The sequence below is a fragment of the Ictidomys tridecemlineatus genome, chromosome 9 (genome assembly GCF_052094955.1).
Source record: "Ictidomys tridecemlineatus isolate mIctTri1 chromosome 9, mIctTri1.hap1, whole genome shotgun sequence".
In the NCBI taxonomy this organism is placed as follows: Eukaryota; Metazoa; Chordata; class Mammalia; order Rodentia; family Sciuridae; genus Ictidomys; species Ictidomys tridecemlineatus.
The window spans coordinates 146,177,011-146,202,979 of record NC_135485.1 but is presented as its reverse complement, the minus strand read 5'-3'; the positions used below and the strand labels follow the sequence as shown (position 1 = coordinate 146,202,979).

Genomic DNA, 25,969 nt, shown 5'->3' with positions numbered 1-25,969 from the left:
TTCTCTGTAGCATACAGTGGCAATGGATAGCTCTTTACTCACAGTAGAACTTTCTCCAAAATTAGAATCAGTCCTCTGAAAACTTGCTAGTGCTTTATCAAATAAGTCAATTTAAAATTCAAAATCCTTTGTTGTTTCAACAATGTTCACTGCCTGTTTGCCTGGAATAGATTCCATCTCAAGAAACACTGTTTCTGCCCGTCCATTTGAGCAATTCCCCATCTATTAGTTTTACCATGAGAGTGCAGCAATTCAATCATATCTTCAGGCTTCTAATTCTAGTTTTCTTGGTATTTCTACCATATTGTTCACTGAAGTCTTAAACACCTCAAAATCCTCCATGGGGGTTGAAATCAATCAACTTTTTCAACCTCCTGCTGTTGAAATAGTGACTATGTCCCATGGATCACAAATGTTCTCTATGGCATCTAGAACAGTGATTCCCTTCCAAAAGGTTTTTAATTTACTTTGCCCAGATCAATCAGAGGAATCAACTTCTATGGTAGCTATGTAGCATTAATGAAAGTGTTTCTTAATGATAAGACTTGAAAGTCAAAATTACTCCTTGACTCATGGGCTGCAGAAGGGCATCATGTTAGCAAAAGTGAAAGAAAGCCTTGCCAGTGTTGTTGCAGAGCTCTTGGGTGACCAGGTGCGTTGACAATGAACAGTGAGATTTTGGACAGAATCTTTTTTCCTGAGTAGTAGGTCTTAAGGAGTGGTTTATAGCCTTTAGCAAACCATTTGTAAACAGGTGTGCTGTCATCCAGGCTTTATTGTCAAATTGTAAATGACAAGTAGATTAGATTCATTATAATTCTTAACTACTGTCACATTGTCAGAGGGATAAATAAGCCTTCAACTTGAAGTCAGTAGCTGTGTTAGCCCCTGACAAGAATCAGTCTGTCCTTTGAAGCCAGGCATCGACTCTTCTTAAAGCCTAGGTGCCATCTCCTTCTTTAAGGCTATTTCATCTACATGGAAACTGTCTAGTCACCATCAGTTATCATGGCTAGGTCTTTGTTGCAGCTGCTTTATCAGCACCTGGGACTTCGCCTAGCAATTTTTTGTTATGGATTTGGCTTCTGACTTTCCTGCTGCAGTTTCCTCACCTCTCGACCTTTGTAATTAGGGCCTTGCTCTGGTTTGAGCTTTGGCTTAAGGAAATGGCATGGACAGTTTAATCATCTCTCCAAACCACTAAACCTTTCTCCATCATCAGCAGTAGGGTTGTTTAGCTTTCTTTTCATGCATGTGCTCACTAGAGTAGTCCTACATGGACTTTTACTTTGCATTCACAACAGAGCTCACTGATGAGTGCAAAAGGCCTAGCTTTCAGCCTGTCTCAGCATTTCACATGCTTAACTTTTTTAGCTTAAATATTTCTAGCAATTTAAACTGATGGATGATATGTTCCTTCCTTTGAACACTTAGAAGCTGTTTTAGGGTAAGTGACCTAATTTCAGTATCATCTGTCTCAAAGGCCTGAGGGAAGGGAGAAAGACTGGGAACAAGTATCAGCAGAGCACAGGGACACATTGCAGGTATCAGTTAAGTTCATCCTCTTACAGGGGCACAGTTCATGGTGCCTCAAAACAAAGATCACAGATCATTTTAACAGATATATTCATAATGAAAAAGTTTGGAATATTAAGAAAATTACCAAAATGTGACAGACATACAGTGAGCACATGCTATGGAATAGTTGTGCCAATAAACTTGCTTGACACAGGTTGCCTCAGACCTTCAGTTGGTTAAATCATGTGCACGTGCACACAGACACACAACACACACACACATGCACAAAGTGGCTGAGAAGCACAATTAAATGAAGCACAATAAAACAAAGTGCAACTGCATAAAATAATAAAGCAACAGTAGTTAAGGCAGTATATTGATATAATCATGGACATATAGATTCACAGAACAAAAATAAATCCATGTGGTCAATTGATTATGTACAAAGTTGCCAACATAATTCATTGGGAGAGAGAAATAGTTTTCTCCACAGATGATTCTAGAATGGTGAGTGTGTTAGACCTTTTTCCATTAGTATAACAGTATACCTAAGGCTAGGTACTTTGTAGAGAAGTTCATTTAGCTCACATTTTCGGAGGTCAGAGAGCCCAAAGAGCGTAATGCTGGCTCTGATGCCCTGGGGCTCTCTTGGCTGTGTTGCATTATGGCAGATGGCAGATGGTATGTTAATAGTGCATTCAAAAGGGAGAGATGAGGGCTGGGGCTGTAGCTCAGTGTAGAGCACCCGCCTCTCACCTGTGAGGCAGTGGGTTCCATCCTTGGTACCACATAAAAACAGAGAGATCTGGGGGAGGGGGTGCTATGGCAAGACAGGAGGCCAGAGTAGCCTGAGAAGGGGCCAGGCTTATTTTTTCATAACACCCTTCTCCCAAGACCACTGTGGAAAGCAGTTTACCATTTTCTTGTGAAGGTAAACATTTTACTGTGTGCTGCAGTAGTGCTGCTTTGGATGTGAGGAAAAAGCCTTGTATTTACCCAGACTCATGTGAACATTCATGGCAACATCGTTCCAGTGGTCAAAACCTGCAAACAATGCACACATTCAAAAGGTGGTAAATGCATGAACAAAATGTGATATATCCATACAATGGAATATTAACGGCAATAAAAAAGAATAAACTGAGAGGTGAGACAACATGAATGAATAGGAAAACATTATTTTAATTGGAAGAAGCTGGACAAAACAAATGAAATTTTTAGAAAAAACTCAGGGCTAGCTAGGCCAAGCACAGGGACACAGACAGCAAGTGCAGTAGTAAAGCTCTTACAGGTGATAGATTTGTTTATAGCTGGATTATGATGGTATTTGCATACCTCAATAAATTTGCTGATAACAGCAAACAGTACATTTCAGTAGGTGAATTTTATGTAAGTAATTTTAAATAATTTATACTTTATTAAAGATACCTGTTTAAAAGTTCATTTCTGTTTGTTCATTTATAAGAAAATGAAACAGATTATTAATGACGGTTATCTATAGTTTGAGGATTATAGGTACTTTTCATTTTTTATATTTTTTGATTTTTTTCAAAAATTTTTTGAGCACACTTGCTCTTTTAATTAAAAATGTTAAGCAAAATCTGTCAGGGTGTCAAATAGGAAATGTTGTAGCTTAAAAATAATATTGAAAGGGCTGGGGCTATAGCTCAGCAGCAGAGCGCTTGCCTAGCATGTGTAAGGCACTGGGTTCCATCCTCAACACCACATAAAAATAAGCAAATAAAGGCATTCTGTCCGACTACAAATTTTTTTTTTTAAATTGAAGTAGGAATTCAAAAATTTGTCATTAGTTCTTTAAAATGTAAAGTTGTACAATAGGACTGCTTAACTTTTCATAGGTCACATCTGCTGGTTTAGAATAACTTGATCTTTCTCTCTCTCTCTCTAGCGTCTGTCTGGCTCATACCAAGAGGCTAAAGCTTTACTGAAGTCCTACTTGCAGCAGCACGGCTATGGCTCCTGGATCGTGAAGCCCCCCTGTGTAGAACAGTTCAGTGTGTGAATTGCATGGCCACTGGCATATTAAAAACCTTTTATTTTTTGGTGTGTTTGACTGGCAAAACTGTTTTTTAAATAGAGGTTTTCAACTTTCAAAATCAGAATCTTGGAACAGCAACATCCAGCTATTACTAAAATTTGTACATATTCATGTCAACTTGCATTGAACCATTAGGGATTTTTCTTTTCTTTTTTTTAAGAATTACCTGATAGGACATAATAGACATTTTACATTTGTTTTTTACAAACATGAAGCTATTACTTTTTTCGTAGTTTAAAAGAGAATTCGTCATCTTAAGATTTTCTTTGAATCTCTTTATACAGCTATAGTAGTCAACATTGTGTCCTGGTGTCTCGCTCAAGTTTGGTGGTTTTGTTTTATTTTTAATTAAAAACAGAAGCCAAGAATAAAAATAGTTATTAGTCATTTATTGATAAATTCAACAGGTATTTGAGTGCCTAATATTTGCTAGTCATATGCTAGATGATAACAAAAATCCATGTCTAAAACATGATGATGCTAGATGATAACAAAAATCCATGACTAAAACATCTCTCAGATCAAAGGAGTTCATAAATGCAGACTGCACATAGAAATGGAGAAAATGTTAACCAAGTTAGGAAGTAGTTTGGTGAGTTATGATTAATAGAGAATTTTCATATATCCTTTAACATTGTCTATTTTCAAGTATCCTGTAGGATCTATTTATACTAAATATGATTAATCCTTTATAATTAGTGGGATTTCTAATTTAAAAGTAAATATAAAAGATAGCTTTATATCTGTATTTGTTTATACAGCAATTAGATGAAAAGGGAAAATTTAGCATATGTGTTTTTAGTGAAATTGAGTTTGTCCAACACCTTAGCTGCTTTATCCTATTCTTTACTTTTCAGAGATACTTTAAACATTACTGGTTCTCAGTTTTCTCCCCTTAGCATCTATCTTTACTAAATTTGTGGTCTCCCACCCAACTTATAATCTATTGCAGTTTCTTACAACGTAGGTTCTTTCATTGTCTATTCTAAGAGAATGGTAGGGTTTAGTTAATGAGGAGTGAAGTTGTTTGGGAAAGAATTTCTGTCTTTCAGTGAGCTAGACTCTATGCTTAATAGGTTGGACCATGTATAGTTGTCATTTTTTAAAAAAAATAGTTTTTAAATAATAGCTTTATTTTATTCATTGACTTGAATAAAATAAAGCTGTTTGAACCCAGGGCCTCATGTGCTAGGCATATGCTCTACCACTGAGCCACAACCCAGCCCCGAAGTTGTCATTTTTTTTTTTTGTGAGTCAAAGAGGATAAACTATGGGCAATCTCATATGGATTAACATAAATATATTAATACATTTAATTTCAGTCAATTATCTGATATTTATTGCCTCTTTGTCCACCTGGTCTTTCCTTGTTTAATATTTTTTAATCTCTTTACTAGGCTCTTTGCTTTCATGGCAGATTTCTAGCCTTTATTTCCATTTCTTGATAGAAAATTTGCCTTTGAAAATAAAAGATCTCTGACCTTCTCTTGACTCTTCACATTTTTGGGCTTTTGAACAACTTCTAAATGCAGAGTAAAACTTTAAAAGTGCTCAAAAGGCATAATATAGTTGGATCGACTCTCTTATGGCTCTAAAGTTACAAGACAAACATTGAAGAATGAGTAAAATTTGGTAGGCTAAAATTTGAGAGATTATAAAGGAAATGTTAGTGTTCAGGGCTAGAATGTAGAAAAATTGAGAGTTAAATCTAGCTCTTTGGTAGAAGGGAGCCTTTCAAGGGTTTTATATAGGGAAACGAAGTGTCAAAATAGCATTTTCTTAAGATAGAAATTTTGGGGCATAGAAAAATAGAGAAAAGCAAATGAGTCCACATGCCCACTACCAAGCTTCAACCACTATTAAAAACATGGCATATATTTCCCAGGCTCGAGTATGGGAAGAGCAGATGTCGGGCATCATTTCATCTGAAAAGCACTTTGATACACGTAAAACATAAGGACTCTCTCTACAAGCACACATACACAAGGATGTATGACCACATTCAGTTAACACACTTTAAGATTAGTGGGAATCCTATTATAAATGATACATAGATTGCATCGGGATAAATATATTTTTACAGTGGAATTTGTTAAGTATTCTCTACATTTCTTTTAATTATGACCAAAAAGAAAAAATTCCCTCAGTCCTTCGTAGAATTCTCCACAATCTCAGTTTTGCTTCTTATATCTTGCATCTTATGTCATTCTACAGGTTCCCCTATTCTATATACTGAAGTAGTATTGAATCTACAGGCTTTCAAATTTAGATTTTTATCAAGTATACTTTAGAGAGTTATTGTGAACTCTCAGCAGAAGACGCCCTGTCTGGGTGGTCTCTTTGTGAGATTAGCAGCCATTGATGATCTTCACCATTGTCTTATTAGGGGTGGCAAATAATACTCAGATTCTCTGATTACTTGCAGTGTTTCTATTAAAATAGCTTTATAGATTGTTTATCTGGGGTGTAGTTGGTACAGAAAAAGCTTGGTTGTTTTCCTCTTTACATTTTTTTAAAAAGTTTCCTGTCATCCTTTGATGCTGACACATGAAGTGTTAGGCCAAGACGCAAGAAAAGACCACTGACTCCAATTAAAATCAAATTAAAGCAAGCTTATTATTTCGACCGGCTGGGCTGCCTCTCCCACCCCAAACTTCGGGAACCAGCTTTATAGCCCAGAAAGTTACACAAAGTGGGTTACAGATAACACAACTCCGATGAGCATGACACTAAACGTAGTTTACATTTTTGCTGGCCCCGACATCTGAATTTATGAAGGTCATTAGAGCCTCAGAGAGGGTTGGTGTCTGGTCAGGGAAGGCCAAAATTTGTGAGGCGTCACTAAAGTTTCAGAGAGGGCTGCTAATGTGGTCAGAGAGCCAGGCATGGGTGAATTCAAGGCACGGGCAGACATTCCAAGCAGGTTCAGAATTTGCAGTAATTTATCATAAAGCTGAAATTGTCTTTTCATGGCTTTGTGGTGAGATGGCTCCCAATTTTAAGAAAAGATCAGGTTGGGTCTATCAGAAGATTTTTTTTGTAGTATGCATCCATGATTTTAAACATACTTTTATTCAATTCATTACAATTAGTATGTACATTGGTAATCAAATTGCCTTTCCTTTGATTATATACATGTTCAAATATTTGTCTCAGAATTGATGTCTCTGATGCTATTTTGAGTAATATCACTTGGTATTCTTTCCAGACACTGCTAATATATTGACATGCAATTTATTTTTTTATATTTATTTGTAGCCAGTGACATTACTAAATCAATACTGGTAGTTGTAGAGCCTTTCAGTCATTTGTGAATAATGATAGGTCTGTTTCTTCTGCCCCAGTCTCTTCCTTCTGACTTGCGTTTCCTGCTTGTTTGTATTGGCTGTGACTTCCTGGTACCATGTGAATGAAAAGTGGTATTCTGTGGCAACCTCATCAGATCGACACCTCTGTCTTGAGCATGAGTCACATAGTCTTCAAGCACTTTCTTTTCTTTATGCCAGAATTTTTCTGCCTTGTCTTGTGCATTTGTTGCCCCAGACTTGGACTCAGCAATTTCTTCAAAAAGCCCTACTTCCTTTCAGTAGAAAACGGCATTTAGAAACCACAGTTGGACACTAAGCCTACCTGTTAGTTGTGGATTGGTAATTTTTCATAAGATCTTTTCAGTGAACAGAGTTTAGAAATACACATATGTAAGATAAATGAATATTGTGTTTATATTGATGTTTTCACTTAAAATTAAGGTACAACAGATTTTTACTTAATTTCCTCAGTTTTCTGTATTTGTTTCCTTTCAAACCAAAATCTTAATCCCTATTGATAGGAACATAATATTTACTTTTTTACATGACATACATGCAGAATTTTTAGAATAACCATACCATTGGTTACTTCAGTAATAATATTGAAAAAATGTAAAGTTGTTTTTTTCTTCAGAATATATCCTACCACATATTATGCAATTAGATCAATGCATTTTAAAATGGTAACTTCTGTGGTGGTGTGCAACCAAGGTACAATTCAGACTTTTTATTTCATTTGGCCTTCAGTATTTGTAAGTTGAGATGTTATATGCAGCTCTCCCACCCCTTGATATTTATTCAAAAGAACTAAAATCAGCATATTATAGCGAGACAGCTACTTCAGTGTTTATTGCAGAACAATTCACAACTCAGATGCTCATCAATAGATGAATGGACTAAGAAATTGTGGTATATATACACAATGGATGTTTACTTGGCCATAAAGAATGACATTATGGAATTTGTTAGTAATTGGATAGAAATAGAGAACATGGTGTTAAGTGAAATGTGCCAGTCTCAGAAAATCAAGGGTAAAATGTTCAATATGTAGAAGCTAGAGCAAAATATAGGAAAGTAGGAAGGGAGGGTCAGATATCATAATGATATAGAGGAGATCAGTAGTTTCATGTTATCCCATAATTCTTAGATGTTCTATTCATGGTTTCTTACCACCTTCTCTGCAGACAAAATGGAGTCACATTTGCTTCTACTATCACATTCCCACTGGATTTAGTAGGTTTGATGTCAATCTTGCACATCATTAGGCCTCAGTTTCTTTTTTATCCTTCTGAGTCTAAGGGACCACACTGGGCTCACGAGACCATAAGTCTGACCTCACCTACTTTCTTGTGTATATGGCTTCAATCAGTGGGCCCTGGCCTTGCAAGTCCAGGTGTTCTTTTTCTTCTACTCCATCAAAATAGTGAGTTAATAATTCAAACTTATTGACAGTTTGGAGATTTAGGCAATGAGTTCGAAGTGGGACCCTGGAAGCACAATTTTTGGGGAACAAGGAGTTGTCTCACTTATTAGTTGGGTTGTGGAAGCAAGAGTGCACGGTGATTTCAAGATTATATATTTTGTCTTCATTGTCTGAGGTTTTGTCTTCCAATTGGTCTAGTCTGTTGGTGACACTTCCTATTGAATTTATAATTTGGTTTACTGATTCCTTGATTCGGAGGATTTCTATTTGTTTTTTTTTTTCATAATATCTAACTGTATTGAAGTGTTCTCTCACTTCCTGTATTTTTCTTTGATTTCACTCTTTATACTATCCTTTACTTCACAGATCAGTTTATATACAATCTGAACTCCTTCTTGGACATTTCTTCTACTGTGTTATCAGTGGTGTCTGTTGTTGAAGCAACTTGGTTTGTTTGGGGCACTTTATTCCCTTGTTTTTTCAAGTTGTTCATGTGTCTTCCCATCTAGAAGTAAGGATCTAAGGCAGCATAAATTCTTCCCTGTAGACCTATGGGGTCCCTGAAGGTTCCCAGCACCTCATCTTTAAAGGTGAGACCGATAGCAACAGCACCCAGTGTACACAATGTATAGCCTTAAACCTAATACCTCCCACTAAGGCATCTACTGCTGTCTCACATTCAACCACAATGATGAGTTCAATAACTGTAGTATAAACAGAAAATTTGTTAAAACAGTTTACAATTTCAAATGGTGGATGAGAGGACAGAAGTAGTGTAGTATGCGATGTTCATGAGATAGGAAGAGAGAAGTCAGAAGTAAAAATTCACAGGAAGAGTGGAAGAGGAGCCGACAGAGATTGGCTGTGGGTTGGAGAAAAGTTGGAAAGAAAATCTAAGACAGTAGATGAGAGGAAGAATACAAACAAAGAGAAAAAATTTAAGCCATAAGAATGTAACAAAAATGTAAAACACCATTCATATATCATTGTCCTCCACACACTGATACATAAAAACATATTGTCCCAAATATGGTAGAGAGATTAGTGAATCAAAAAATGAAATAAATCTTGCTGGAAAGTCGAACTGTCTCAGTGTTCAACAGTTTCTCAGCCCTGTCTCTGACATCCCTCGGGATCACCAAACCCAGATCAGCCCTCGCAAACCTAGCCTCTATCCCACCGATCTGGGCTTCAGATACCTCAGGCTCGGCCACCTGCAGTCCCAAGATCTCAGTGCTGCTCCTACTTGCAGAGAGACCACCAGGACACACTCATGCAAAGGGGCAACCCTGAGATGCAGCAGCAAGACAAGGGCCACCAGCACTCTCAGCAGGAAGACCCCAGGCTCCTCTGAACCACAGGCACCCCCATACCAGATCTGCAGGTTCCATCTGGGGTCCCCAGACAGAGGCTCTTGTGGTAGTGAACCTGCTGGCACCTGGGCCCAGACCCTGGATGATGTCCCAAAATGGGTGCAGCCACGTACAACCAAACCTGGAACCTCCCCCGCAGCAGTCCTCTCGGCCCTGGTAGCAGCGGTAGTGATGGTGGCTGTTGGCAGCAGGCGCGGGTCAGCAGGAGCAGCAGCTGCAGCTGTGGGGGCAGCGTCACCAGGAGATCTCCAGGGATCAGCAGCAGTGTCACCTTCAGTGCATTCAGATCAGGGGTGTCTCCTGTGGCAGCAGCACCCGGAAAGAAGACCTCCAGGTGACCTCAGGCTGGCAGCAGTGGAATCAATAGATGCAAAAAATTTTAATAAAATACTGGCAAATCACATATAAAATCATTACTCTACTGATTTTTGACAAAGATATAAGAACTTGGAGACAGGAAATTCTCTCACTGAATAGAGGGGGCAAATTGGATCTTCATGTATAGAGAATTCAGATTTCTATCTCTCACTATCTTAAAAAGTAACTCAGAATAGATTAAATATTTAAATATAAAAATCTCTGAAAATAATAGAAGAAAACACTTCAGGACATTAGTCAGGGCAAAGACTTTTTTGGATATATCCCTCAAAGCCAGGCAACAAAAGCAAAAATTAACAAGTGTGCCGCAGTCCAGCTGCAGCAAAATAACCAGGGGGTGACGAACAACTTGTGTACATGGATACAGCAGGAGTGGGAGCCGTTTATTGTAGGACAGGAGGGGTATTTATACATTCCACACAGCTTATCTAATTAACATAAACTAGATACAGCAGTCAACCAATAAGGAATCTCCACACTTAATGGCTCGCTGGCGTTACTTCACAAACCACTCCCTCTGCAAAATGCCGGGAGCCATCTTTTTTTTCTTTTTATTGGTTGTTCAAAACATTACAAAGCTCATGACATATCATCTTCCATACATTTGATTCAAGTGGGTTATGAACTCCCATTATTTACCCCAAATACAAGTTGCAGAATCACATCAGTTACACATCCACATTTTTACATAATGGCATATTAATGACTGTTGTATTCTGCTACCTTTCCTATCCCCTACTATCCCCCCTCCCCTTCCCTCTTATCTTCCCTCTCTACCCCATCTGCTGTTGTTTAATTCTCTCCCTTGTTTTTATTTTTCCCCCTTTCCCCTCACAAACTCTTATATGTAATTTTGTGTAACAATGAGGGTCTCCTTCCATTTCCATACAGTTTCCCTTCTCTCTCCCTTTCTCCCACCCCACTCGTCTCTGTTTAATGTTAATCTTTTCCTCATGCTCTTCTTCCCTGTTCTGATCTTAGTTGCTCTCTTTATATCAAAGAAGACATTTGGCATTTGTTTTTTAAGGATTGGCTAGCTTCACTTAGCATTATCTGCTCTAATGCCATCCATTTCCCTGCAAAATCCATGATTTTGTCATTTTTTAGTGCTGCGTAATACTCCATTATGTATAAATGCCACAGTTTTTAATCCATTCATCTATTGAAGGGCATCTAGGTTGATTCCAAAGTCTAGCTATTGTGAATTGTGCTGCTATGATCATTGATGTGGCAGTATCCCTATAGTATGCTCTTTTAAGGTCCTCAGGGAATAGACCCAGAAGGGCGATAGCTGGGTCAAATGGTGGATCCATTCCCAGCTTTCCTAGGAATATCCATACTGCTTTCCATATTGGCCGCACCAATTTGCAGTCCCACCAGCAATGTACAAGTGTACACTTTTCCCCACATCCTCGCCAGCACTTATTGTTACTTGACTTCATAATGGCTGCCAATCTTACTGGAGTGAGATGGTATCTTAGGGTGGTTTTGATTTGCATTTATCTAACTGCTAGAGATGGTGAGCACTTTTTCATATACTTATTGATTGATTGTATGTCCTCCTCTGAGAAGTGTCTGTTCAGGTCCTTGGCCCATTTGTTGATAGGTTGTTTGTTATTGTTTAATTTTTTGAGTTCTTTGTATACTCTGGATATTAGGGCTCTATCTGAAGTGTGAGGAGTAAAGATTTGTTCCCAGGATGTAGGCTCCCTATTTACCTCTCTTATTGTTTCTCTTGCTGAGAAAAAACTTTTTAGTTAAGTAAGTCCCATTTGTTTATTCTTGTATTTAACTCTTGGGCTATGGGCATCCTATTAAGGAATTTGGAGCCCGACCCCACAATATGTAGATCGGAGCCAACTTTTTCTTCTATCAAGTGCAGATTTGATATCTAGCTCCTTGATCCATTTTGAATTAACTTTTGTGCATGGCGAGAGAAAAGGGTTCAGCTTCATTTTGTTGCATATGGATTTCCAGCTTTCCCAGCACCATTTGTTGAAGATGCTATCCTTCCTCCATTGCATGCTTTTACCAGGCGCCATCTTGACTTGTTTACAGACTCTAGCATTTCCCCCTCTTGTTTAATTTAAATAACGACCATATTGGTTTTTACACAAACACCATAAATAATCTGCTACAAGCAGAAGGGGAGGATACAAAATGCCACAATACCAAGCCAATTGGTGGCTCCAAGTAAGAAGCCTTTGGAAAAATTTTACCAGCAATGACACCGTTAGCAAAGATACCAAGTTACAATTTGTTGTAGATTACAGTTTGTTGTCTCAATCCAGGTAAAGTAGTGTCTCAATAGATTAACTCACAGTCCAGGTAAGTTCTGCAGGCAGCTAGCTTAAATCACAGTCCAGGTAAGTTCTGCAGGAAGCTAGCTTGATCCGAAGTCTCATCCAGTTCTCAGCCGAAGTCTCCTCCGGTTTTCAGCAACACTGGAAATTCTTCCACCTTCGTCTTCACTGGCACTGGGATGAAGGCAGGAACTCCGGATGGCTAAAGAAAATCCTGTAGTATTCCAGCAGGCGCTAAGAAAACAACCTTCTGAACAATTTAGTACATTATCTCAAGGTTTTTTACATTTGACATAAGCCTTAATGGTGCTCATTACTCATCAGCCTTCAGGTGTGGGAGAGCCATTGTAGCTTAGTTATTGGCATTGAAAATGACCAAACATCAGGGACGCCAGTAGCCTCTTCTGCTGGCTGTAGCATCCCACGCAGCCCCAGATGGCCCCCGGGAGAGTCTGGGGAGTGTCCCGGACTCAAACTGCTTCTGGGCACAGGGAGCGAGAGCCTGCAAGACTGGCCTCTGGGTCAGGTCTAGATTTGGGTTCGTGGCAGTGGAAGAGCCGCTGCCGCCGCTTGGAAAGTCCTTGCTGTGCCATGGCTGGCTCGCGCACGTGGCAGCCGCCACACGGATTCACGCACCCTCCGGTAACGAAAAGTATTCAGTAATAGCCTTTTGCTGCAACTTTTTTCCTGATAATCCTTCTTCTTCTGAACTTTCTTCTTTCTGACTAGAGTTCCTGGGCTTCCATCAACGTATGCCCTAACTGCTCTTGGTTCCACTGGGGTGCCTCCTTCCCTTAGTAATTTACTTCTCACCCCTTCCATATTTTCGTCACAAAGACAATACAACATTTCAAGACAAAACAAGACACAAACATATTGTATCAATCCTCTCCATTTTCTCAAAATGGCCATTTTTCCTCTCGCCCTACATAGGGACGAGCAGATTTGCTCCCGTCCTATCTAGGGACGGGCAGCTTTTTTTTTCCGTCACTTACCCCCCGAGTGTCCCGGGGCTCCCAGTACGGGCCACCACAAGTGGAATTGAAAAGCAAAGGAGACAATCAGCAGAGTCACGAGGCCCTGATAGAACGGGTGAAGATATTTGCAAACTTTTCATCTGGCAAGGGATCAATTTTCAGAATATACAAGGAACTTTACAGCAAATGATCGTCAGCATCATCCAGGTATAAGTGGGTAAATGATCTACATACATATTTCTCAAAAGGAATGTAAAGGTTCATCAAGCACATGAAAACATGTTCAATATCACGAAGCATCAGGAAAGGGCAAATCCATACCATCGTGAGATATCATCTCACCCCAGTTGGAATGGCAGTTACCCAAACCACCAAACAATGGTGGTCAGGTCATGGAGAAAGGCCATACACCATCAATGGAAACAGGAACCTGTTAAACAGTATGAAAGTTCCTCAAAACTAGAAACAGAATGACCTTATGATCCAGAAATCCCACATCTGGATATAGAACCGAGGGATAGGAAGGAACAGCTGTACTTGCATATTGACTGAATATTCACCATAGCCATCTATGAAGTCAACCCAAGTTTCCACCAACATATGAAGGTAAAAAGAAAATGTGGTCTATATGTGCACAGTGGAATATCATTCATTTGTAAAAAAATGAAATTCTATGATTTACAGTGACCTGAGTGGGGCTGGAGGACATTATTTAGACAGATGAGTCAGGCAGAGGAGGACAGATACCACATGCTAAATAGGTGATCTCAAAGAAGTAGATAATGGGATCCTGGTTCTAGAGTCTGGGAAGTATGTGGGCATAGGGCCAAGAGCCTGGTCAGCAGGCACAGGCGCAGGAGGAATCACTTCCACGTGTTCTATGATCTGTGGGTTGACTATGGATATTTCAAAATATCTAGTAGAGAGGGTTTGAAAGTCCCCAACATAAAGTAATGACAAAAGTCTGGAATGATAGATATGCCACTTACCCTGATCTGATCATTAAACATTGTCTGCATTTGTCAAAATGTCAAATTTTGCCCCCAAAATATAGACAATTACTGTGTTGTCAATTGGAAATAAAAATATAATAAAACCCAAAAAGTATATACAACAAATTTGTAATATATGATACATGCAGAGATATATAGCTTTTATCTCTGTTCCTTCCATCCCAAGAGGGAGTATATGCTAATTCTCTTTCTATAAAAATAGATACAGGGCTGGGGATGTGGCTCAAGTGGTAGCGTGCTCGCCTGGCCTGCATGCAGCCCAGGTTCGATCCTCAGCACCACATACCAACAAAGATGTTGTGTCTGCCGAGAACTAAAAAATAAATATTAAAAATTCTCTCTCTCTCTCTCTCTCTCTCTCTCTCTCTCTCTCCTCTCTCACTCTCTCTTTAAAAAAAAATAGATACACACAGCTGGGAGCAGTGGCCACACCTGTAATTCCAGGGGCTTGGCCGGAGGCTGAGGCATGAGGATTGCAAGATGAAAACCAGCCTTTGCAACTTATCGAGGCTCTAAGCAACTTAGCAAGAACCTGTTTCAAAATAAAAAATAAAAAAGGCTGGGGATGTGGCTCAGGTGTAGAGTGTCCCAGGTTCATTGTGTGGCGAAAACTCACACAAACACACATACATCACGTGTACTTATATAAATCATCATTTAATTTTTATCACGTTATTTTTAATATAAATATGTGTGTAGTATTCATATAGAATATATAGGGAGGGATGCTTGCTTGCTTTTCATGCTTTGCTCTCGTGGTGTGCTAGCAGTAGTTTCTTGAGGTTGATTAGAGAAGAAGAGACTAAAAGGCCAGGAAGTGGGACAATGACTGAGTCAGGAGTGAGGATGACTCTCTCAGACCCGGGTTGTGACCGATTATAAAGGTGAAAGTAAGTCAAGCAACAGAGGGGGATAGGATCTAAAACAGAACATCGGAGACAAAGGGCAGGGATGGGTCCAAGACAACCCTGTGGCTTTGAGCTGGTGGCTGGCGGTACCCTTCACAGCAGTAGAGAAGTCAAGAGTGGAATCTGAGTTAGCTGAAAAGACTGAAAATCTTACATATATCTTAAAGGTGACAATATATACACACAGCTGGGAGCTGAAAATTGTCAGTTGAAAATATTTACCAATTTAAAATAAAATAATAGAGTCTTTGAGGAAGTTTTGGAGTAAAGATAAAAAGTTGGGAATCATTTGCAAGGAGGAAACTATTGAAGCTGTGAGAAAGTAAGTTTGTCTGTTCTCAGGGAATATGAAGAGTTCTACAGTTAGAACCTACAGGAAGACATAGTTGGCATAGGAGGGAACATGGAGTTTTTGACAGGTGGCAAGTGATGCTAGCAGAAATTCCAAGAATAGAATAAACATCCTCAAGTGCTGCCAAGGGAACAAGAAGAATGAAAACTACAAAAATATCACTGGTTTTGCCAACTAAGAGTCTGCTGCTGACTCAGAAAAGGATTTGCTCTAAGAAACTCTGATTGCCCATACAGAAAGGCCCCAAATGTGCATTTTAACAAGATTACAGGTGATTTGGTGCAGGAGATACTTGCATCACTTGTGAGTTAGCTTTCAATTACTGTAACAAAATACTGAGGTAAGCAACTTAAAAAAGAATAAATGTTAATTTTGACTCACAATTTTGGAAATTTCAGTTAGGGCTACTTGGCCCCATTGCTTTTGGGCCTCTGATAAGGTGGTTCATCATGTTGGGAGGAAGCTGCTTACCTCATAGTGTCCTGGAAGCAAAGAGAGAGGAAGAAAGGGATCAGGGTCCCAATATCCTCTCCAAGTGACACCCCAGATTCCTTTCATTGTCCCACCACTTCCCAACAGTGCATGGGCTGGGGACCAAGGCTTCACACAACGGTCTTGAGGGAGAGTCGAAGTTTAAACCGTAGCAACCACACTTTGGAAAACTCCGCCCTGTAGAAGAATAAAAGGTCTGTAGTGGCAGAACCAAGATGGAATGAGTGGGGGTGAGGACCCGGAGATGCCCACGGCATTCTGTCCCCTGGGGATTGGCAGCCTGGGGATGAGGACAATGTGGTGTGGCTGGGAAATCATTATGTTTGTCCATGATCCTGGGGAGATTTCACAAGTATGCACAGATTTTATGGTGGAGTCACCTCTCGGGATGTGACTTGTTTGGGGGCATGGTAGAGGTTAGTCTGAGAACTGGCCCTGCTGTAATTGGATCAGCTGAGCCTAGGGAACCTGTGTGTGTGAATGCATCACTGACATGGTTGGAGCCAAAAGGCGACAAACCCACCAAGAGGAGAAGAGTTGAGTGGAAGTAAAGGAGACTCATGGAACAGGGGCAGACGTGTCCAGGGTATTCCCAAGTGCAAGTCCTTAGAGGTTCAGCCCTGGTCTGTATCTTGTCCGGCTTGCCTCTCTCATCCCAGCTGAACTCCGTAACTGTGAAAACACAGCGGTAACCAAGATTCTCACGGTGGTGGATGATGAATGGGGATTGACCGTGTCAGTGCCTTCAGCCTTTCAGGGACTCTGAGGCGTCTGGTCAGCTGGAACATGAGACAGTCAACTTGAGCCTCAGAAGCCCATTCTTTATGGCACTGTGCAATGATACCATTTCCTCACAAAGGTTAGAAAGTACTGCTCTGAACTTAATGAAGATGTGGCGTTTGCTGGTGGAAAGGTACATTAACATAGTGACTACGAAAAGCAGTGTGGAGGCTCCTCAGAAAAACAGGACCAGCACACGATCCAGCCCTCCATGCCTGGCCCACAACAGAGGCACCTGCTCACCCACGCCTGCCACGTCCTGAAAGCAGCCAGATGCCGTCAGTGGATGAATGGGTGAGAAACGTCACGTGTATACAATGAGTATTAAACAGTCACGAAGAAGGAAATCGTGTTGCTTGCAGGAAAATGGATTGAACTGCAGATCATTATGTGAAGCAAATTAAGCCAGCTCAGAAAGACGGGTGCTGCTTGTTTTTCTTGTATGTGGAATCTAGGGGGAAAGAGGATGTGAAAGTAGAGGGGCCTATTAGACAGGGAAGGGGTGCAGGGGAGAGGGGGGCAGGACAATAGAGAGGGCAGGAACAATCAGAGTATGTCACATGTGTGCATGAGATTGCTAAAATGAAAGCCATCATTTTCTACAATTATTATGGGCTAATAAATATAATTTTAAAAAGAAAATCTTTCAACTTCAGAAAATATGATGCTGTGGATTATGTAAATATGTGGTGGCTGTAGGAGGTACAACAGTTATGTCTGTAGGAAAAGAGGGACCTTTGGACTTGGGGGCAGACTGCACCCTTCCTAGCATTGTGCATGGCCCAGGTTCCATCCCAACTCTGCAAAATAAGCCAAAAGTTGGCTTGGGAGGAATTCACATGTGATAAAGAACACGACGGATCATATTTTTGGTTTTTGTTTATCTAACTGCCTCTTTTGGGTGTGTGTTTTGGTTGGTATTCACACACTCTTTTTACCGTTTTTCTTTTAAGTCTTTGTCCTTTGGCTTAAAATCTGGGTTTTTAGAAACCATATGTTCATCAGCACTGGGGTCTGGTTTTTGTCCCATGCTGCGGTCCCTTGCTACCTGCAGTGCTCGGTCACTTATGTTCAATAGGCTGATGGTGAGTCGGTCAGTCCCCCTCTTGGCTGTCTGTTTCTTTTTGTCTCACTTTTGTTGTTCCTTTTATCATCCCCTTTTTGCCATACTTTACATTAGTTAACCATTTTTAACATGATGTTCCCTTCTGTTACTTTCCTTTTAGAGCTTACCCTAGATCATGAGGTTCAACTTGGACTTATTGTAGAAGACCTCGATCCTTCCTAAACAATGAAGGATCCTCCACATTCAGTAACACTGATCCTCTTCTTTGTTTTTGTGGTGCTGGGGATCAAGGGCAGGGCCTCATGCATGCTACACAAGGGCTGCACCCCAGCCTCTGCTGAGCTTCCCTACCCCTTAAATGTTTCATCCTGTTTCTGGGGATTCTAGGTGTAGAATTCCAAATTGCCAACAGTTTGAGTTTATTACTATTATTATTATTATTACATAATAGGAGTTTCTAGAAGATGGCAGAAGTGGACTAGGCAGCAAGTCCTGACCGTCTCACAACACAGAGAGGAGGCAGTGTAGGAAAGCAGAATTGAGAAGTGCGTGACAAAAATAACTGCTGTGAGATTCAACATTTACAAACTCTGAGAGCTGGAACGACCTGAAGACTGTTGCTGGTATAGAAAATAAGTGTAGAATTCCCCAACCTCAAACCAGAACCAGGGTGCTGAGGGGTGGGCAACAGAGAAAGACGGAGTAGAAAAACTCTTAAGCTCAGAGCATTGGGAAAGGCAGACTAAATTTAAAGTGTGACAGGAACAGCAGGGTCATTAAAAGAGCAAATAGCTTAAAATGGTGAAAAGATGGCTGAGCTGGGGGTCCGCAGCCATCTTGTGAAGCCCTCCGCCAACAGTCACTCCCTTAAACCACCACAGCATCTTCCCACACCAGGCAGCTGCAGACCAACCAGAGGGAAGTGCCCTGCAGGGGGCCTCTCAAGAATTCTGCTAGAAAGAACTTCTAGAGGGATGGCTACTAGCTGAAAATCTAAGCCCCTTTCCCTCCCTCACCTGGAAGAAGGGGAGTTGGGAGGAGGAGACCTGTGCGGGCCAGTACACCTCACCCAGGGCTGCGCTCAGCCTCGGAGTGCACAACCCAGGCAGGGGCGGAGACTCCTGCTCAGCCTCATGGGCCCGGCAAAGACAGAGCAGCAGGACAGCTTGGACCTGAGCAGCGGAACGTGGACCCCTCAGGACCACACCAGCCCTGACCCCTGACATTGCGGGGAGGTGCCCTGGGGAGCCTAGGGACTGCCCTTTGATCATAAGGCCCAAACAGGGCAGAATCTGCCCGAGTATCAGGGACATAAAGACCCAGCTCCCAGATGTGTCAGCTACTGGCAGAAAGCCACTAGAAGTCGCCAGAGGGAGTTGGTCCTAGGCAGCAGGGAGTGATGCCTGACCCTGACCGCAACCAGCAAGTGAAAGGGCATTGTTTGGACAGTCTGGATCAGCACCCATGGATCCCAATCTGGCAGTGGAAACGAGAACCCACTTGAACCACCTGAGTCCCATCACTGCAGAGCCCCAGACAGTGGTGTTGACTGTGGACAGCTCTGTACCGCAGAACACATGTGGAGTCTGTGCCGCAGACAGCCACCAGGAGCTTCACCACCACGGGAAGGAAAGGAGAGAGGAGAAGGAACTCACCTCTCCCACAGCGACCACAGGGACACTCCAGAGCCTGTGTCCTCACCTCTGACCACAGCAGTGCATCCTCAGAGCAGCCTGCTGCAGGCCCTCAGCTGATAAACCAGAACCAGCCCATGGGAGGGAATTGGCTCCTGTGCCCCTCCAACTTGAGAGAGATCCTCAGCCAAAGACTGTTGACATCTGCTCAGTGTCCACGCCTCAATGAAATCCAAACCAAGATTCAACAAGAATTTTCTTCACCTTGACATGGTTTACTATAAACAACTCTAATGTCAACTTTGATCACATAAACAACTCTTTAACTTGATTGATACTTGTTACCTTAAGAGCCAACACTGTATCTTCAACTCATTGAATGCACTTCTTCTAATGGTTTAAAGCATTCATTTCTTTGTTTTCCTAGCTCTAACACATGTTCCTCTTACTCCCTGTTTGTCCTCTTACTACTTCAAGTCTCCACCCTCCATCTATTCTCCCTTCTACCTCTGTGTGTTATTCATTTCTATCTTTTCTTTCTTTCTCCTGATTTTGCTCAATCTTTCTTCTTCCCCCCTTTTAGCCCTCAAATAATGTTATAGCAATTTTACTAAATTTAATAACAAATTTTTCAACCTGTTCCAGAACTTTACTACAAGTTTATACCTTGATTTGAGAAACTGTGGAGAACAATAACAAGTTTCCACTTTTCATAATGAATAGTACGCGGCTTGGTTCTGAAGTGATAGTAGTAAGTAGGATTCAGTGGAATCTCTCAAAGTTGAGCTAATAACTGGGATCAGTAGAGATCACACATCAAGTTAAAGTGTCAATATCTGGCTATTCATCCAACACAAACTGGATATTTCTTAAGATAAAAAAGCTCACAAAATAGCCCTTTGCTTAAAAGAAGAAGTGATAACGATCCCAATAGATGGGAAGACATAAAAATAATATGAAAAAGCAAGACAATGAACTATCCCAATCAGCCCATGAGGCTTCAACAGCTGACTTCATCAACACCACACTGAAGAAATGTCAGAGAAAGAACTTAGAAGGTTTATGGTTAATGTTCTATGAGCTGAAAGAAGAGGTAAGGGGAGAAATTAGGAAAAAAAAATTCAGGACGTGAGAGATCATATCAATAAAAAGATAGAGACTCTGAAAAAGAACCAAACAAAAATCCTAGAAATGAAAGACTCCACAAACCAAATGAAAAATCCAATGGAAGGCTGGGGTTGTGGCTCAGTGGTAGAATGCTTGCCTAGCATTGTGAGGCACTGGGTTCAAGCCCAAGAACTACATTAAAAATAAATAAATAAAATAAAGATATTGCATCTATCTACAACTAAAAATATATATATTTTTTAAAAAATCCAATGGAAAGTATTACCAATAGAGTAGACCACTTTGAACACTGAGTTTCAGGCCTCAAAGACAAAGTACACAATCTTGAAAATAAAATCAACCATAAAGAAAAGATGTTAAAAGAATAAGACAAAAATATTCAATAAATCTTGGATAATGTGAAGAATTACAACCAAGAATCAAGAATCATTCTAAGATATCATCTTGAAAGGCCAAGGCTCGTCGTCGGAGATCAAAACGCACACAAGGACAGCAGTGACAAAGATGAAGCACTTTACTGCAAGCTGGTGCTAGCTTACAGAGAAAGTGAGAGTCAGTCATCTTAAACCAGGAAGCTCCCAGGGCCAACCATAGTAAAGGTCAGGTCATCTCCTACGGTGCACGCACGTCCGTCCTGCATAAGATTCATGGGGGGCACGAACTGTTCACGAGCGCGGAAGATGGGAGGACCAATTAGTGAATTTTCAGGGAAACTCCCAACATATCTCACTCCAGTTAGAATGGCAGCTATTATGAAGACAAACAGCAATAAGTGTTGGCGAGGATGTGGGGAAAAAGGCACGCTCATACACTGCTGGTGGGACTGCAAATTGGTGCAGCCAATATGGAAAGTAGTATGGAGATTCCTTGGAAATCTAGGAATGGAACCACCATTTGACCCAGCTATCCCTCTCCTTGCTCTATACCCAAAGGACTTAAAAACAGGGACACAGCCACATCAATGTTTATAGCAGCACAATTCACAAGAGGCCAAATTTAAGAATTAGTGGGGTAGATCAAGGCTCTGAAATACAAGCTAAAGGGATGCATAATCTTTTCAATGAAATAATATCAGAAAATTTTCCAAACCTTAATAATGAGATGAAAATTCAAATACAAGAGGCATATAGGATGGCAAAAATACAAAATTGCAACAGATCCACTCCAAGGCACATTATAATGAAAATGTCTAACGTACAGAATAAGGACAGAATTTCAAAAGCTACAACAGAAAAGTGGCTAATCACACTTAGAAGTAAACCAGACTGGACTTCACTGATTTCTGGACCCTCCCTAAAGCCAGGATGACTTGGAATGGTATATACCAAGCTCTGAAAGAAAATGGATGCCAACCAAGAATACCATAGCCAACAAAATTAAGCTTCAGATTGAAGATGAAATAAAAACCTTCCATGACAAATAGAAGCTAAAAGAACTCATAACCATAAACCCTGTCCTACAAAACAGTCAATAAAATATTTTTGTGAAAAAGAAATGAAAAATAAAATGAGGGTCTCTTTCCATTTCCATGCAATTCCCCTTTTCTCTCCCTTTCTCTCCCACCTCGTGTCTCTGTTTAATGTTAATCTTTTCTTCCTGCTCTTCCTCCCTGCTCTATTCTTAGTTGCTCTCATTATATCAAAGAAGACATTTGGATGTGTAACCGATGTGATTCTGCAATCTGTATTTAGGGTAAAAATGGGAGTTCATAACTCACTTGAAACTAATGTTTGAAATATGATATGTCAAGAGCTTTGTAAGGTTTTGAACAACCAATTAAAAAAAAGAAAAATGAAAACCAGCATAAAGAGGAATTACACTACATATATAGTCAAAGTAGAATCATGTTTGATTTAAGCATTAGTACTACATTAAAATGGAGCCAGCACTGTGCATACTTGCAATCCCAGTGACTCAAGAGTCGAAGGCAGGAGGAGTATATGTTCAAAATCAGCCTCAGACACAGAGACTAACCCACAAAATTATAATTATCTTATATTAGACAAAGGTGCCAAGAACATGCATTGAAGAAAAGATAGTATCTTCAATAAATGGTGCTGGGAAAACTGGAAATCCATAAGCAATAAAATGAAATTAAACCCCTATCTGTCACCATGCACAAAACTTAACTCAAAATGAATCAAGGATTTAGGAATAAAACCAGAGACTCTGTGTCTAATAGAAGAAAAAGTAGGAACAAATCTCCATCATGTAGGATTAGGCCCCAACTTCCTTAATAAGACTCCTATAGAGCAAGAATTCAAACCAAGAATCAATAAATGAGATGAACTCAAACTAAAAAGTTTCTTCTCAGCAAAAGAAACAATCTATGAGGTGAATAGAGAGCCTACATCTTGGGAGAAAATCTTTACCCCTCACACATCAGATAGAGCACTAATCTCTAGGGTATATAAAGAACTAAAAAAGTTAAACACCAAAAAAAAAATAAAATAACCCAATCAATAAATGGCCAAGGACCTGAACAGACACTTCTCAGAAGAGGATATACAATCAATCAACAAATATATGAAAAAATGCTCATCATCTCTAGCAATTAGAAAAATACAAATCAAAACCACTCTAAGATATCATCTCACTCCAGTCAGAATGGCAGCTGTTATGAAGACGAACAACAATAAGTGTTGACGAGGATGTGGGAAAAAGGTACGCTCATATATTGCTGTTGGGAATGCAAATTGGTGTAGCCAATATGGAAAGCAGTATGGAGATTCCTTGGAAATTTAGGAATGGAACCACCATTTGACCCAGCTATCCCTCTCCTTGGTCTATACCCAAAGGACTTAAAATCAGCACATACTACAGGGACACAACCACATCAATGTTTATAGCAGCACAATTCTCAATAGCTAAACTGTGGGACCAACCTAGATGCCCCTCAGTGGATGAATGGATAAAAAAAAATGTGGCATATATACACAATGGAGTATTACTCGGCAATAGAGAGAATAAAATCATGGCATTTGCAGGTAAATGGATGGAGTTGGAGAAGATAATGCTAAGTGAAGTTAGCCAATTTCAAAAAAACCAAATGCCGAATATTTTCTTTGATATAAGGAGGCTGATTCTTAGTGAGATAGGGAATGAGAGCATGGGAGGAATAGAGGAACTCTAGATAGGGCAGAAGGGTGGGAGGGGAAGGGGGGGGATGGGGTTAGAAATGATGGTGGAATGTGATGGTCATTATTATCTATAAGACACAAATTGGTGTGAATATACTATGTAAAAACCAGAGATATGAAAAATTGTGTGGTATATGTGTAATAAGAATTGTAATGCATTCCACCGTCATATATAATATAAACAAATAAATAAGTCAGTAAGTAAAATTCAAAAGAAAAAAGAAAGCAGGTGGTAGATTGCGCAGATAAGAAAGCCAGCCACTCAGGTCCCATAAGCCACTTGAATTTAAGAGTGGCACTTGTTTTCCTTTTGATCTCAAATTGGTTTTCCAGTTGGTAATCAGGCCAAGTTTGGATGCAGAAGATCATTCTAACTGGGGTTAACTATTTTAATCAAAGGGAGGACATTTGCCAGCTAGTTGTGCCCTTAAAATTCCTTGCATGTCCCCTCTGTCCTTTTGAGTCCTCATACTCACAGGACCATAAAGACCAAATTGCTGAACCATTTATAGAAAGGCCTGGGCCTGCTCTGGAGCCCTGTTTTGCTCTGGGGTTCACTGACAACTAGCAGATCATGGGTAACCAAAAAATAGGCCAGAGTAGCAACTCAAGTTCTGGAGGCACACAGGGCTTTGTACCTCTATGTAGTGGGCGTTTCAGGTGCAGCACCTGTTCTCCACTTTAGAGGACTCTCCTCGCATGCATGAAACTTCTGGGTCCCTAGAAACTTCACTTTTGAGATACTCCCTAGACTTTGATAGGATTTTATCTTCCTCCTGGAGCCCAGATGTCTTATTCAGGCACTGGTCTTAGGGAGCACTTCTGTTTGCCAGATCCAGTGTGTACAGCACCTCCAGTGAAATGGACCAGCACAATGTTCTGAAATCTTACGATGGCTGAGTACTCTCCAGGCTAACTGTAGCAGAGGGCAGTAGAATAGGTAGAGCTTGGGCAAGACAGGTAAGCTCTTCTCTGGCTTCAGTCTGTAAATGCAAACTACAGCAGGGTAGCCTGTCACTCTGCTACGCTCTCTGCAGAGTGTGCTCTCGAAGGAGAACGGGACAGGGCAATACTCGACACCACAGGACTGTACCCTAGGAGGGTCTGTCACCCCACGGACCTCTTGACAGGGCTTGGGCTAATATTCCACTTCCCCTTTGATCTCCACACCATATTTCACTGTAGATTTTATGCCCCCCTCTCTTTTTTTGTGAAATAGCTTCATTATGTGAAACTTTTATTAAAAGATTGTGCCTATATTACTTAAAGCTCATTTGTTATTAAACTGTCTTTGGTGCAAGATTAGGAGGCATGGAATACTCATGAATCCAGGTTAAAAAATGGAATAGTCCATCGTTTCTTCATGACCGTTTAGAGAACATTTCTCTGGTCTATAAAACAAAGTTCAAACATCTGTTGTTGCTGATTAGTGCATCATAGTCAAAATACTACACTTGAGAGCGAATGTATGGAGGTGTCTGGAGATTCTGGAGCTGCCCCTGGTTCACATCTGCTGCGTGGTCCTCAGGCTGCTCAAGGAGACGTGTCCTGTTAGTCTGCAGTTGCTGGACCAGCTCTGGAGATGCCCAGACAGTGCATCAAGGGCCCTGGGTCTTCCAGAGTCACGGTGTGGCTGCTGCGGCTCCCACGTGGCTTGGAGAGCAGTGCTGAACCGTGGACCACTGTGCAGTCGGGGTTCTAAACCAATTTCCAGACTGAAGAAAGTGTGCCGATGACGCTGTGGTGAGACCGTCTCCCACTCCTCCCGGAGGCTTCCAGCACAGTCAGTTCACAGCCCTCACCTAATAACCCACCAGAATTTCTGGATATTTCCGTGCCTCAATGCATGATCTCACTGGTAAATGTCCCTTCCAGAAGGCTTGGGGGAAGTTTCCCAGTACACACATGTGACAATATGACAGGTCATTCCTGGAAGGAACCCAGCTGCCTGCCCCCAAAGCAGAGGTACGAGGTCTACAAAGTAGGCCATGTCCACGAAGAGGACACCCACATCCACGTCTGCCCAGCACAAGTCTCTCCTGACCTTCAGGGGTCTGCATCAGCATCCCCGCCGTCCTCTGGTGGGACACTGCGGCTGGACTCTGCCCTGGAGCCGC

The 25,969-nt window shown here is 40.9% G+C and overlaps 1 protein-coding gene across 2 annotated transcripts in view; it reads left to right on the top strand.

Annotated features, from left to right (window-relative positions):
• Adad1 (adenosine deaminase domain containing 1) overlaps window positions 1-3,585 on the top strand; it is a 37,199-nt gene extending 33,614 nt beyond the window's left edge. For both annotated transcript variants that reach the window (XM_040293341.2, XM_013363438.3), the window contains one exon: window positions 3,428-3,585. In XM_040293341.2, the coding sequence (XP_040149275.2) occupies window positions 3,428-3,541 (114 nt within the window). In that variant the 3' untranslated portion in view covers window positions 3,542-3,585. The remainder of the gene's footprint in view (window positions 1-3,427) is intronic.
• The last annotated feature ends 22,384 nt before the right edge of the window (window positions 3,586-25,969 follow it).